Genomic DNA, 14,691 nt, shown 5'->3' with positions numbered 1-14,691 from the left:
CTGTGGTTCGTGTAGGCTGTTAGTCCTGCGGACTGTGTTCTTTGAGTCTTTGGCTTTTCCTTCATTCTCTTGTTCCAGATGAGTAGAAGCCAATAGTTATATCTTAGATGGCTGCGTGTAAGCTTTTAATACTCCAGATGCAGCTCACCAAACTAGAATGTAGAACATTATCTTTTTGGACTATGTTATTCCCATTGACTAAGTTGTTCCCTGAGACCATGATCCTAACTAAGCCTTTTAACCCAGTAAAGCAGTCCCATGAGTTGTTTGGATATGTGTAGGAAGTCTCCATAACTGTGCCTCCTTTGTGATTTGTTATGTATATGTGTATATACACGCAGCACACACAAACATATATACACATATGCCTACAGATACACCTATACATGCACATGGACATGTGTACCAGTGCCTTCCTATAAACCTATGTGCGTGTATATCTATATAACCACATATAATTTTGGGGTTGCTAATACTTTGTTGCAAAATTTACTGAAATTGGCCCCCTTTCTTGTATACTTCTTAGTATCTTCATTTACCTTGGTCAGATTTTGCAGATTTCACAAGTATTTGGTATTGCCTTTCCATCACCCAAAATAAAAAATGTCCACTGTCTACAGAGTGATTTCCCCCACCTTGTAACCATCAAAGAACTTTGCTTCCTGTGTGTATATGTATTCTTAACTTTTTATAATAATGGGGCCATGAAATATTTGTTTTTTTGTGATTGACTTGTTTCACTAAGAATGATGTCCTCCAGATTCATCTGTGTTATGTTTCGCGGATTCTTCATTATTCTTCATCTTTGTGTACTATTCCATTGTATGTATGTACCACCATTTGTTTATCCATTCATCTGCTACTGGGCACTTAGGTTGTTTCCATCTTTTTGCTATTGTGAATAATGCTGCAATGAACATAGGTGTATGTATGTCTATTCATGTGACAGCTCTTATATCTCTTGGATATATACCTGGGCATGGGATTGCTGGATTATAAGGTATTTCTAGCTTTTTGAGGAAGTGCCATACTGTTTTCCATAGTGGTGTGCCATTTTTACAAACCCACCAGCAGTGTGTAATAGTTCCAATACCCCCACAACCTCAATAGCATTTGTCGTTTTATGTATTTTGATCACTGCTGTTTTTGCAGGGGTCAGATGGTATCGTCTTCTTTTTTTAAATTTTATTTATTTTGGTTGAGAATATACACAGTAAGACATATGCCAATGCAACAGTTTCTGCATGTACAATTTAGTGACATTGATTACATTCTTCAAGTTGTGCAGCTATTCTCACCCTGCTTTATGGAGTTGTTCCTCCCTCATTAACGTAAACTCACTTCCTGCTAAGATTCCTCCTGTCTAATCTTTCAAGTTGCTGTTGTCAATTTGATCCCATATAGATAGTTCTTAAAAGAACGTAATGATCGAGGCCAATCTTTTTTACTAGTTAAGCCAAACTATTGTTTGGTTTTAAGAGGACTTCAGGGAATATCTTTTTTTTTTTTTTTTTTATTGTGCTTGAAGTGAAAGTTTCCAGTTCAAGTCAGTTGCTCATACAAAAACTTACGCACGCATTGTTATGTGACCCTAATTGTGTTCCCTACAATATGACAGCACACTCTTTCTCTCCACTGTGTATTTCCCATGTTTCAGGGATATTTTTGATTAAAGGTTTAACATTATCTTAGGGCAATGGTTTCAGGCTCCAGAAAGTCTAGAGTCCGTGAGAATTTGAAACTGTGTTCTGCATTTTCCTTCTTTTTATCAGGATTCGTCTATGGAATCTCTGATCAAAATGTCACTAAAGTCTTCTTAAAACCAAACAATATAGCTTAACTAGTAAAACAATGTGTGCCTTGAGCATTATTCTCTTTTCAGAACTATCTATATGAGATCAAATTGACAACAGCAACTCGAAAGATTAGATGGGAACCTTAGGGAGCAGGGAGTTTATGTTAATGAGGGAGGAACTCAGAAAAGGAGGTTGAGAATGGTTGCACAACTCAAAGACTTAATGTCATCAGTGAATTAATTGTATGTGTAGAAACTGTCGAATTGGTGTATGTTCTGCTGAGTATATTCTCAGCAACAACAAAATGAATAAAAGTGTAAAAAAATAATTAAACATCTACCTGTTTCTTTTTACATAAAGCAGCACAGGATAGATAAACCAGAAAATAATGAGATTGATCTCCTAAGCGGTTATGCATAGGATATTGCTGGAAGAATATGGGAAGGAGAGACATTTTTCTGAGGTTAACTTTTTGAATAGTTTTTCACTTTTGGAACCATACAGTATTTGACATACTCAAAGAAATAAAATTAATTCAATAAAGATAGGGAGAAAACCCTAAAATAGAATACAAAAAACAAATCTAACTGTATTTGAAATGAATAACATGACCATGGTGAACAGGGGGAGAAAAACCCAGTTAACCTTTGAACAGAGAACTTTGACCATGTCTTCAGTCTAAAGCAAGGGTTGGCAAACTATAGCCCAAAGGCCAAATCTGGTCCACCACCTATTTTTGTAAATAAAGTGTTCAGAACTCAGCCACTCGTTTATGTACTGTTTGTGGCTACTTTCATTCTGTTGTGGCAGAGTTGAGTAGTTGGAACAGACCGTGTAGTCTGCAAAGCTTACAATATTTACTATTTGATCCTTTACAGAAGTTGGCCAACTCCTTGTCTATTGACTTCTCCCACCTCCCCCCAAAAAGGAAAAACCTGTATATAAATGTTGAACTATATTTTATTTGTTTTTTGTAGCTATATGGGTCAACTCTTCTGAAACTCCTTTCTTTGAATTTTAAGATTAAGTAAATAAATAAATATATTGATGATGGGAGCCAGGTTTCTCACTATTGGAGAACAGAGATACAAATATGGAATGGAGAAGGCTAGGAAGAACCTGGATTTGGATTGGAATAGGAGGTGTCAGAAGAGACTTAGGAGTTTTAACATATTTGGAGATACCCACGTGGACACACAGAAAGACAGACGTATACATATATACACATACAACACACACACCCCAGGTGAATTTGAGTAACTTGTGTATAAGTATAACAGTATTGTGCCATTAAGGTGCCCCGATGGCACAGGGGTTAGGTGCTCTGCTGCTCACCTAAAGGTCAGCTGTTCGGCCCACCCAGCACCTCTGCTGGAGACAAGACCTAGGGATCTGCTCCCATGAAGATTACAGCCTAGGAAACCTTATAGGGCAGTTCTACTCTGTCACATGGTGACGCTGGCCGTTGAAATCGACTTGATGGCACCTAACAACATTGTGCCGTTAAGTGTTCCGATTGCGATGGTTGTGCTGGGGTTAATGTAAATACATACAGTTGTTCTTCAGAAATATAGTTCCTATTAAGGGTTAAAGGGCACAGTGTAAAATAAAGTTCCCCAAAGTGGCCTCTGTCAATCTAAATAATCTTCAGTGAAGTGACACTTTTACTTGTACGGAATTAGAATTATAGTGAGTTTATGTGATTTCCTTTATCAAGGGTGTTAACTGTAATGAGCCTGCAGTTCCCGTGTTTAACACAGAATAGACACAAAAGAGATTCTTTCCCCCACTCCAATCCTTCTCAGAGACGTAGGGTGTAACAGGCTGTAGTCTGAATGACCTGGTGCGCTTGTAGGTAAGCCAGAGGGAAGGCAGCGACAAATCACAGGTGGTCAAAAGGCCAAGACTGAGAGTTCAGCTCACAAACTCTGGAGTCACCACATGGTCTCACAGGAGATGACTGGCCAGAAGTAGAAACAAACCAGAGTTAGGTTCCTCAGAGAACCTGAGTAAATAAAGTAAAATGGGGAGCCCTCTGAGAGAGCACCCAGAGCCTGCAGAGAGACTCAGCCATGGCAAGGCTGCCAAGCCCCCGGATCTGAGCACGTTTGAGCGGCTCAGTCCCAGTACAGTGTTATTCATATGGCAGTCCAGCAGTCCCAGCCCAAGCAAGCAAAGTGCAGATAGTCAAAAACTAAAACAGAGATCACAAAGGGTTGACAAATAAAAAAGCTGAGTAAGTATTCGTCTATGAGTAAGCAACTTGTAATTCAGATTTATTTCATATACAGTCTCTATAAACACGATTGCATCTTGTGGTAAAATGAGTTCCTTTATTTGGCCCTTTGCCTTGGACTTGAAAAATAGCTTGGGAGATTGTGCCCCTACTCCCTAAGGAGTAACCTTCGCATTAGTTTTCTACCCTAGAGGGTTTATTACATTTCCGGGGTAAGCTGGAAACAACTTGGTTTTGATACTTTCTGTTCTGTCATGGGCTGCAGCCTGCCCTGTGATTGGCATGCACCTGGAGGGGTTGGTCAGTGAACTGGGCAAATGTAGTGTCTGTGGCCTACTGAGATGGAATTGTTCATTTGTGGCCCTGGTAGGAGGACCATGCCTTGAAAGTGATGAGGAGTTTGCATATATAAACAGCCAGTCCCCCAGAGGATTTGTCAGACAGGAAGAAGCGGGAAGAGAAGCAGCAGTAAGAAGCAGAAGGAAAAAAGAAAAGAGAAGTGAGAAGAAGCAGAGAGAGAGGAGAAAGGAACCTCCTGAAAGAGCTATAATTCAGATCAAGGGCTATAACACTGAAGGTAACAAGAGGCCAGGAAGGTTCCCGTTGGCAGAGCCAGCAGCAAGTTCAGGATGGCTCCAGCGGCAGAGCTGGTGGCCTGAGATGGCAGGGCCAAGAGGCGTGTGTCCTGAGGGGTCCAAGAGTCTGCCCTGAGGGTGAAGAAGAGCCTCTCCTGAGGTGGTTGAGAGAAGCCTGTCCTCACGAGGCCAAGAGGAGGCCTGCCCTCAGAGCCTGCACAATCAAGAGGAGCTGAGAGAGCTGTCCTGCACTGAACTGAAGAAGGGAAACTTTGCCTGCAGGCTTCCTGATCGTGATCCCGAGTTGTACTCTCTTCCTTAATAAACCACTTAGCTGTAAGTTTGGTCTGAGTTCTTCGTGGCCATTGCAACGGATTATTGAACCCAGAAGGGAAGCAGAGTGCAGTGGGGAGTACGGCTGGTGTCAGAATTGGTAAAGGTGTTGGAAGGTGGAAGCATGTCTGACCTCCACCTCATGGGAATCCGCTTTGGGCTGATCCTGATCATTTCCCCCTCTGAAGTTGGACAGGTTTGGACACTGCTACTATGCCATATTTACACATCCACTTTCTCTGTCACTTGAAATCCTGCCAGACTGAGTGACTTTCTGTGTCCGTCTGTCCCTTTTTATAGGAAGAAAAATCATGGAGGAGATTTCCACATAGGTCGTAGAGATGTTATTTCCAAGTACTAGCAAATTGTTATGGACGGTATATCAATGTGAGTGCCCATGTCTTATGGGATTTTAGGAGAAGAAAAAAGCTAACTATAATACAAGTGTTTATAAGGCAGAATAGCGTCTGATGCTTGCTTGAGAAGTTCCTAGTCGAGGTGACATGTTGAAGAGGTTTTTGGTGTGGCTTATCTGGATTGCAATACCCAAAACCACTGCCGTCAGGTGGATTCCAACTCACAGCAACCCTATAGGACAAAGTAGAACTGCCCCATAGGGTTTTCAAGGCTGGAAATCGTATAGAAGCAGACTGCTGCATCTTTCTTCCATGGAGTGGCTGGTAGGTTCGAAGTGCTAGCATTTGGGTTAGCAGCTGAGCACTTTAACCAGGGCTCCTTCTGGATTGGAACAGAAAGTGTAATTTGTAAAAATGGAATATAAATGAATTATTGGTGGGCAACAAATTGTGTTGTATATATTGTCAGTTACAAGTGTGGCCATAAATTGTTCTTTATTGCCATCTAGTCAGTTCTGATGGATGGTGACACCATGTTGCTAAGTGGAACTGCTCTGTAAGGTTTTCAAGGCTGTGACCTTTCAGAAGCAGATCACCAGGTTGTCTTCTAAACCACCAGCCTTTCAGTCTGTAGTCAAGTGCTTAACTGTTTGTGCCACCCAGGGACTCCAGCACTGAGATGCTGTCTGTCGTAAGAGAAGGAGAACAGCCCAGGCTGCCCACTTACGACCACTCTAATGGAAACCTTTCTCTCTCCAGCAGAACCGAAGCCAGAACTCTACCCCTGCTCCTCCTGCCTTCTGGCTGTCTCCTGTCAGCAATTCCTCAGCCAGCACGTGCTTCAGATCTTCCCAGGCTTCTGTGCACAACATCACTTCCATCCAGGGCGTTCCAGCCTAGGGCATCAGAAGCAGCCAGAGCAGCAGGATTCTGATCTCAGCTGCTGGAGGGAAAACACAGAAGGTCAAGACAGAGAAGTCTCCAGACCCCTGTGTGGGAGGACAGGGGAGGGAGAGACTTCAAGGATGTTCTTCAGCCCACCCCGAAGAGAGTCAGCAAGCCCTGGAGAAGGCAACACAGAGATAGGGATAGAGCCCAGCTCAGGCCAAAGGGTAAAGTCTGTGGAAAGGGGCAAAGGGTTGAAGGAATTAGAAACCTCAAAATTAGGAGCAGTCATCCATACAGAGTATGAACCAGACTGTGGCCTGAAGTCAGACTTCATTACACACCAGAGGTTCCTCTTACAGGAGAAGCCCTTTGTGTGCAGTGAGTGTGGCCTGGGATTTACCCAGAAATCAGTCTTCCTTTTGCACCAGAGGACACACTCAGGGCAGAAGCCACATGTGTGCAAGGAGTGTGGGCGAGGGTTTAGCAACAAATCAAATCTCAGCAGACACCAGAGGATACACTCAGGTGAAAAACCTTACTTGTGCCTGGAGTGTGGGCGAGGCTTTAACCGGAAATCACATCTCATCACACACCAGAGGACACACTCTGGAGAGAAACCTTACGTGTGCCTGCAGTGTGAGCGGGGCTTTAACCGTGAGTCACACCTCCTTATCCACCAGAGCACACACTCAGGGGAGACGCCTTATGTGTGCAAGGACTGTGGCCAAGGGTATAAACGAAAATCAGACCTCCTTGTGCACTGGAGGACACACTCGGGGGAGAAGCCACATGTGTGGAGGGAGTGTGGCCGAGGCTTCAGCCAGAAGTCGAATCTTATCACACACCAGAGGACACACTCAGGTGAGAAGCCTTACATGAGCCTGGAGTGTGAGCAGGGCTTTACCCAGAAATCAAGCCCCCATCCCCACCAGGGAACTCATTCAGAGGAGAAGCTGTATGTGTGCAAGGAGTGTGGGCGTCGCTTTAGCTACAAGTCCACTCTCATCCCACACCAAAGGACACACTCAGGGGAGAAGCCGTATGTGTGCAAGGAGTGTGGGCGAGGGTTTAGCAACAAATCAAATCTCAACAGACACCAGAGGACACACTCAGGTGAAAAACCTCACATGTGCCTGGAGTGTGGGCGAGGCTTTAACTGCAAGTCAAATCTCATCGCACACCAGAGGACACACTCAAGCGAGAAACCTCATGTGTGTGTGGAGTGTGGGCAAGGCTTTAACCGGGAATCACGCCTCCTGATACACCAGAGGACACACTCAGGGGAGAAGCCGTATATGTGTAAGGAGTGTGGCCGAGGGTTTAAACGGAAACCAGACCTCCGTATGCACTGGAGAACACACTCGGGGGAGAAGCCACATGTGTGCAAGGAATGTGGTCGAGGCTTCAGCCAGAAGTCGAATCTTATCAGACACCAGCGGACACACTCGGGTGAGAAACCTTACATGTGCCTGGAATGCGGACGAGGCTTTAATCACAAATCAAATCTCATCCCACACCAGAGGACACACTCAGGTGAGAAACCTTACGTGTGCCTGCAGTGTGGCCGAGGCTTTAACCGCAAATCAAATCTCATCACACACCAGAGGACACACACATTTATTGGGGAATCTGATCCTTTGCAGGGGGAGAGAAGTGATCTAGGTTTTGGAGACAGATGCTAGGTGAAGGGACAGAATGTCCTACATCTCCAGAGACTCAATTACCTCTTCTCCTAAATAATTTTTTCTGTCACTACCTTGTTCTGTTGGCTTCTGTGAAAGCTCCCTTCCCTGGTTTTCCTTCTTGCTTTCTAGTCTCTATTCTGGTCTGCTGAATCTTTCTCCACCCATGGAAGTATTGCTGTTCCCTAATGCTCAGTTCCCAGTCCTAGCTGCAGGGTCCTTTTAACTACCCACTGTCCCTCACCTTGAAGTCAGCGTTCCAGAGCCTTCCAGATTCCAGGGTCAGATCCTTTAACCATATTCAGACTGTTCTCCAGTCCTGTTGCTTTGAGGCCTCTTGGCTACTCCATATGTTAGGTCAATAATGCTAGGTTTAGCGACACCTAAACAGATAATCTAATACCAGGTGTAAGGACCGCTAGCCATGTACCCTCAGCCCTCCGATCCTTGGACTCAGTGCTGCTAATGGCACTCCCACATCATTCTAATAAGTACTCTGAGACAACCTAGCTATACCTCCTCCTCTGATTTTCACTTCAAGGACTTGGTCCTTTATCCATGCCTCTCTTCAGTGCTCCTCCTCGGAGCCGAAATTTTTCAGTTTTTTGACTACTATGCATGTCCTGGCTTACACTGCTGTGTCCTGGGGCAATAACTATTCACTAGAGAGGGTTTGTCTAGGCTGCCGCAAATTTGTTTGCTCACTAGGAGTTTTCTAGGACAGCAGAACTGATACCATATTTTGAGAATAGAAAAAGTATAGTGTTTTGAACAAACGATCAAAGCAGGGCACAGGAATGTTAGAGCAGTCACTGGCCCCGCAGCCTCTATCCACTGTCTCTTGCCTTGAAGCCAGCTTCCAAAGATTCTGATTCTGATTCTGTTCAGGTGGAAAGGGTAGGAGTGCTGAAATGTGGTCCCCTAAACTTTACCACATTTTCCTTGATGTCCCTTTCCAGAGTCCTCCCCACCTCCTCCCTACTGCCTTAAGACCAACATTCTCTCTTCAGAACTGGAAGTGAGAGGGAAAGTAAATGGATATGTAATCTCTAGGAGTTTGAGGAGGGAGGATTCCAGATAATCATATGGCCCCTTCCCTGCCATTGGGAAAGAAAGCCAATCAAGAACACTAGCACCTTCTTGGGGAAAAATGGAAATAAAGAGAAAATCAATAAAGAGAAACTAAAGACTCACCTAGCTACAGGGATTGACAAACCCAAGATCAGCAAGTCAGATGGCAGGCTACTGGCTCATGGGCTGCAAAGGCAGACAAATGCAAGATCAACAGGTAAGATGGCAGGCTGCTGGCTCAAGTCCCCAGAACTGGAGGTCAGATGATGACATGCCAGATGCAGGATCCAGAGTGAGCAAAAGCCAGCAAGCTCTGCCAGAAAGTCCATGTATATTGGATGCAGGACACACCCCTAAGAACCTCCCTTTCAACTGATTGCTCATAATTGATCACATTGTGGAGGTGATTGCATTACATCAGATCTCATCATAGAAGTGATTACATCATTACATAACTGTCAAACTACTGGGAATCATGGCCTGGCCAAGTTGACACAAAACTTTAATCATCACAAGACTCCACAATCCTCCAGCCTGATGCCTGACCCATGAATTTGGGATTTGCCAGGCTCCACCGTCATGTGAGCCATTTCCCTGAGATAAATCTATTTATATACGGTTCACTGGTTTTGCTTTTCTAGAGAAACCAGCCTAAGACATTTGGTATCCAGAGTGCTTCTGGAAGAACACAATTGTAAGGATGAATTCTGAATTGGCTCTCAAGTCTGGCTAGTCTTAAAGACACTGATGACTCTGCCTGCAGTAGTAAAAAGGACACTGCTGGTCCATGGCATGAGGTGGCAGTAGAAATATGCAAAAATATCACCACCAATAGATCAAATATTTGTGAGAAGCAAGGCGCTGTGTGATTTTATATTTGATTCTTTATGGTATTTGTCAGAGTGAGAAGTACAGGGAGGCTGGCTGGTTGGTCCACTTTTGCTAGACAAAGTAGCGAAAGGGATGAGCTCAGGGCAAGAAAGTCACAGCCCAAGCACTGCATAAAAGACCTGAAAGTTTCCACTTGTTCCTGAAAGCCTTATTTGTTTTAGCAACAGAGCCGATATTGATGAAAACCAAACCCAGAGTCTTATCATAAGAGTGGCTGAATTATAATACCACTTGACTTTCCAACCTTGAATGGTGTCCGAAGTTAAAGTGAGGGCATTGATTGGGAAGAAATGAGATCCAGAAACCGGGGATGGGGACATATGGGCAGATAATCAGAAAGCTGGGGACACTGGGCACCTAAATTGTATTGAATCATTCCTGCCAACAGAATGAGCTCTCTTACTCCCATGTGAACAGATTACTCCATTTCTGCTTGCTAAGCCTCCCTCGCTAATAGAACTGTTATTCTTTCCACCCCCATCTGATGAAATTCATCCAGCTGTTTCTCCTGAAGAGTCTTTGTGTGAGATATCAACTTTGTGCCACCTGTGGCATTGCATGAAGCAGATGCCTTACAAGACATTGCTGAATATTCTTAGGACCCATTCCCACCATCCATTTTTGCTTCTAGACCTATAACTAGACTTAAGTCCCAGCATAACCCAAAAGGTGAAGTATATACTGTGACCCAGGAGGAAGTATGCAACACTCCAGAAGAACTGCTTGATGTCAGATATATACAAACAGAAAACTGGGGACTGTGTGTGAGAATGGCTGCTATGGGTGTAGGATAATAGTGCAAGGAACATCAAGTTGAATCAGTCTGAGTTTATTGATATGGGGGCACTAAGCACAGATTCTTCATTCAGTTTCAGCTCCAGGGGTTAGGAAAGATGTAAGAGTTTATTTGCTTGGTTCACTGAAGCATGGATTAAGTGGTGGCCTACATTAAATGAAGTTGAACAGTAGACACAGGGAAGATGGCCATGTGAAGACGGAGACAGAGATTAGAGTTATGGCGCCACAAGTTAAGGAACACTTGGAGCCACCGGAAGCTGGAAGAGTCAAGGAGAGTTCTTCCCTGGAGCCTTCGGAGGAGCATGGTCCTGCCAACACCTTGATTGCAGAGGTCTAGCCTCCAGAACTGTGAGAGACTGAATTTCTGTTGTTTCAGGCCACCCAGTTTGTGGTAATTTGTTACAGCAGCGCTAGGAAACTAACACAAGGAGGTTGCCCAGAGAGCAGTGCATGCCCATGGGGAGCTTGGTTAGAACTGGAAGGGTGAGGCTGGATCATGGTTTTGTTGAGTGAGGTCTGCATCCAAGAACTGTGCTAGCAACATGGCAGAGGCTGATGTGAAGTCGGGGACATTGGTTCCCGTCACTGGAAGGGGCCCTGGAAGCATGTTTGCCGTGGTTACTTCAGTTGGTGTGAAGGCAAGAAGAGGTATGAAGCGTTGGTCTGAATCCACTATTAACCATCTCCATGTCTTTGAGACTCGGTGTCCTTGGCTGCCTTCATCCACTCCTGCCCTAACCCCTTTCTTCTCCCAGACCTCTGTAGAAAGAGGGTCTTTGGTAAGACTAAGTAGAGAAAGTCTATTTTAGGGTAATAACTCGTCCAATTTAGGAAGCTGGTCAGTATTAGCCAGTGAGAAATGGGTTTGTTCTGTAGATGCTTCCCCCATGGCTCTAAAAGCCTTCACCCCACCCCACCCCCCTTTGAAAGCTATGTGCAGCCAGAAACAAATATCACTACAGCTGCGGGTCGTTAGAGAGTTTCTCCAGGACTGACGCAGGCCCTTGGGGAAGGGCAGAGGAGCATAAAATATTGAGTGGAGTGAGCAAGGGAAGCCAGGAGAAGGGTCTCCTGGAACCCATCCAAGACCAAGTCCATATTGCTTAAAAAACTGGATAAGATAGTCAATACCCTTTGCTTCATCTTCTAAACTTGGCATGTGTCCTCCACCAGCTTGTAAAATGGGTTTCTTTTGGGTAATGAACCATACTATGCATTCCTCCAAGCACTGCAGATAGAACATGGAGGTTAATAAATTTTTTTCCAAGCCGAAATTCCTGTTACAGTCTCCCTTCCCAACTAAACAAAATTCACGTGGAACATGGAAAATAGTCAGAATTCACCTTTCACCTTTCCCCTCGCCTCTTCTACACAGAACACAAGCTGCTTTTTCGTTTTTTTTCTTTCACAGTCTTCAATGGGCTCCACACCATGTATAGTCTAGGAGCCAGAAAGGCAGCAGTCACACTAGGAAGACCTTCAAACTTCGGGTACAGACTTTAATAGGCTTCCTCTGCTTAGGCACCTGACTCAAATCAGAGAATTCAGAGCACAAAATAGGCTGAGGAGAGGCTGGAAGGACCATTGGGCCACCTCGCCCCTTATTCATGTTAACAGTTAACTGCATTTACCAAATGATACAGGAGTAAGAAGAGTTCTGACCCTTTTAAGCAAATGTGATATCAAATTGTAATTTTTTTTTTTTTGAGAAAAGAACTTTGCGTTCTCAGACATTTTTTTCCCTCCTAGTAGAATATAAGCTGAAGGAATAGCATATCAGATCTCCTTAGAGGTTCCTCCAGAGGAGATTTTAAATGGAAATCTTGTCCTTCTCTTTTTTTTTTCAAATTTTGATTATATGTATATATATATAGCAAAACATTTGCCATTTTAACAATTTTTTAAGTGACGCTTAAGTGGCATTAATTACAATTGCCATGTTGTGTAACCATCACCACTCCATTTCGATATGTTTTACATCACCCCAAGCTGAATCTTGGAGTCCCGGAGTGCTGCAGACATTTAACATGGTTGGCTGATAACCGAAAGCTTGGAGGTTTGAGTCCACTTGGAGGCACCTTGGAAGAAAGGCCTGGCAATCTGCTACTAGAAAATCAACCATAGTTCTATTCTGACACATGTCATGAGTAGGAGTTCACTGATGGCAACTGTTTTTTGTTTGTTTAAACAAACTCAGGACTCATAACCCTTCTTTGACTATTTCTCCCATCCTTAAATGAAAATCTAGATGTAATTGAGTTTGAGTTAATGGATTTCCAACATTTAACTTCACAGCCTCCCTTGGCCATTTGTTGTTGTTGTTGTTAGCTGCCGTCAAGTCGGTTCCGACTCATAGTGACCCTATGCACAACAGAACGAAACACTGCCCAGTCCTGAGCCATCCTTAAAATCATTATGCTTGAGCTCATTGTTGCAGCCACTGTCAATCCACCTCGTTGAGGGTCTTCTTCTTTTCTGCTGACCCCGTACTCTGCCAAGCATGATGTCCTTCTCCAGGGACTGATCCCTACTGACAACATGTCCAAAGTATGTAAGATGCAGTCTCGTCATCCTTGCTTCTAAGGAGCATTCTGGCCGCACGTCTTCCACGACAGATTTGTTCGTTCTTTTGGCAGTCCATGGTATATTCAATATTCTTCACCAACACCACAATTCAAAGGCGTCAACTCTTATTCAGTCTTCCTTATTCATTGTCCAGCATTCACATGCATATGAAAATACCATGGCTTGGGTCAGGTGCACCTTAGTCTTCAGGGTGACATCCTTGCTCTTCAACACTTTGAAGAGGTCTTTTGCAGCAGATTTGCCCAATGCAACGTGTCTTTTGATTTCTCGACTGCTGCTTCCATGACTGTTGATTGTGGATCCAAGTAAAAAGAAATCTTTGACAACTTCAATCTTTTCTCCATTTATCATGACGTTGCTCATTGGTCCAGTCATGAGGATTTTTGTTTTCTTTATGTTGAGGTGTAATCCATGCTGAAGGCTGTGGTCTTTGATCTTCATTAGTAAGTGCTTCAAGCCCTCTTCACTTTCAGCAAGCAAGGTTGTGTCATCTGCATAACCCAGGTTGTTAATGAGTCTTCCTCCAATCCTGATGCCCCATTAGTCTTCATATAGTCCAGCTTCTTGGATTATTTGCTCAGCATACAGATTAAATAGGTATGGTAAAAGAATACAACCCTGACGCACACCTTTCCTGACTTTAAACCAATCGGTATCCCCTTGTTCTGTCCGAACAACTACCTCTTGATCTATGTAAAGGTTCCTCATGAGCACGATTAAGTGTTCTGGAATTCCCATTCTTCGCAGTGTTATCCATAGTTTGTTATGATCCACACAGTCGAATGCCTTTGCATAGTCAATAAAACACATTGGCCATTTAGATCCTTGAAATGAACATTGTGACCCGTTTCTCAGCTACCTTTTTTCTTTGAGAAATGAAAAACAAGTATACGTGCATATTTCAGTAAGGAGGGGTTTGAGTTTTAGGTAAAATGAACTTCCATGTCAATGCTGCTCAGGGACTGTTTCCCTAGAGGTCCCTCTGACAAGGCCCACCCCTTCAGCTGAGCGGACAGAAAGTAGAGAACAAGAGGGGAATGGAATGTGGAAAACCAGACGGGAGCCTCCACAGGCCTTGGTCACCAAAGGAGCCTGTGAGGAAGGCATTCTCATCTGGCCACTGGGGCACAGCACACTTTCCTCACTCTCTCCTGTGTCTGAGCGAGGTAAGGAGTGGCTAGGGAAGGGAGATGGAGTGGGGAAGAGGGACAGTGGCCCAGGGACAGCCTGGGGAGGAACTGGAGAGCCATGGGCACAGGAAGGATCATAGAGGTGCCAGCAGTGAGGCCATACTCCCTCCTGTAGAGCCCTAGCTCCTTGGAGGCACTTGCTCTTGAGGCTCTGTCCTTGTCATGGGGCTGCTTCACCAAGGACTCCGGCTGCCAACAATAGCGGAGCAGTGTGTGACAGGAGAGGAAGAGCGCTGGGGTGCATGCTGAGGCCAGGTCCTCCATGATCCACATGCCAGGATGGTCACCA

At 44.3% G+C, this 14,691-nt stretch overlaps 1 protein-coding gene across 9 annotated transcripts in view; it reads left to right on the top strand.

Moving 5' to 3' along the window:
- The window catches only part of LOC100676086 (zinc finger protein 343-like), a 182,315-nt gene extending 169,323 nt beyond the window's left edge, over nucleotides 1-12,992 (top strand). For 7 of the 9 annotated variants that reach the window (XM_064276245.1, XM_023538745.2, XM_064276247.1 and 4 more), the window contains one exon: nucleotides 6,056-10,441. In XM_064276245.1, coding sequence (XP_064132315.1) covers nucleotides 6,056-7,866 — 1,811 coding nt within the window. In that variant the 3' untranslated portion in view covers nucleotides 7,867-10,441. Of the gene's footprint in view, nucleotides 1-6,055 lie in introns of all 9 variants that reach the window. The other 2 variants (XM_064276250.1, XM_064276249.1) reach the window with 2 other exon arrangements.
- The last annotated feature ends 1,699 nt before the right edge of the window (nucleotides 12,993-14,691 follow it).

This window comes from Loxodonta africana, chromosome 24, assembly GCF_030014295.1.
Source record: "Loxodonta africana isolate mLoxAfr1 chromosome 24, mLoxAfr1.hap2, whole genome shotgun sequence".
Classification (NCBI taxonomy): Eukaryota; Metazoa; Chordata; class Mammalia; order Proboscidea; family Elephantidae; genus Loxodonta; species Loxodonta africana.
Note: the sequence above shows the minus strand (reverse complement) of the source record. Positions and strands in the feature narration are given on the sequence as shown.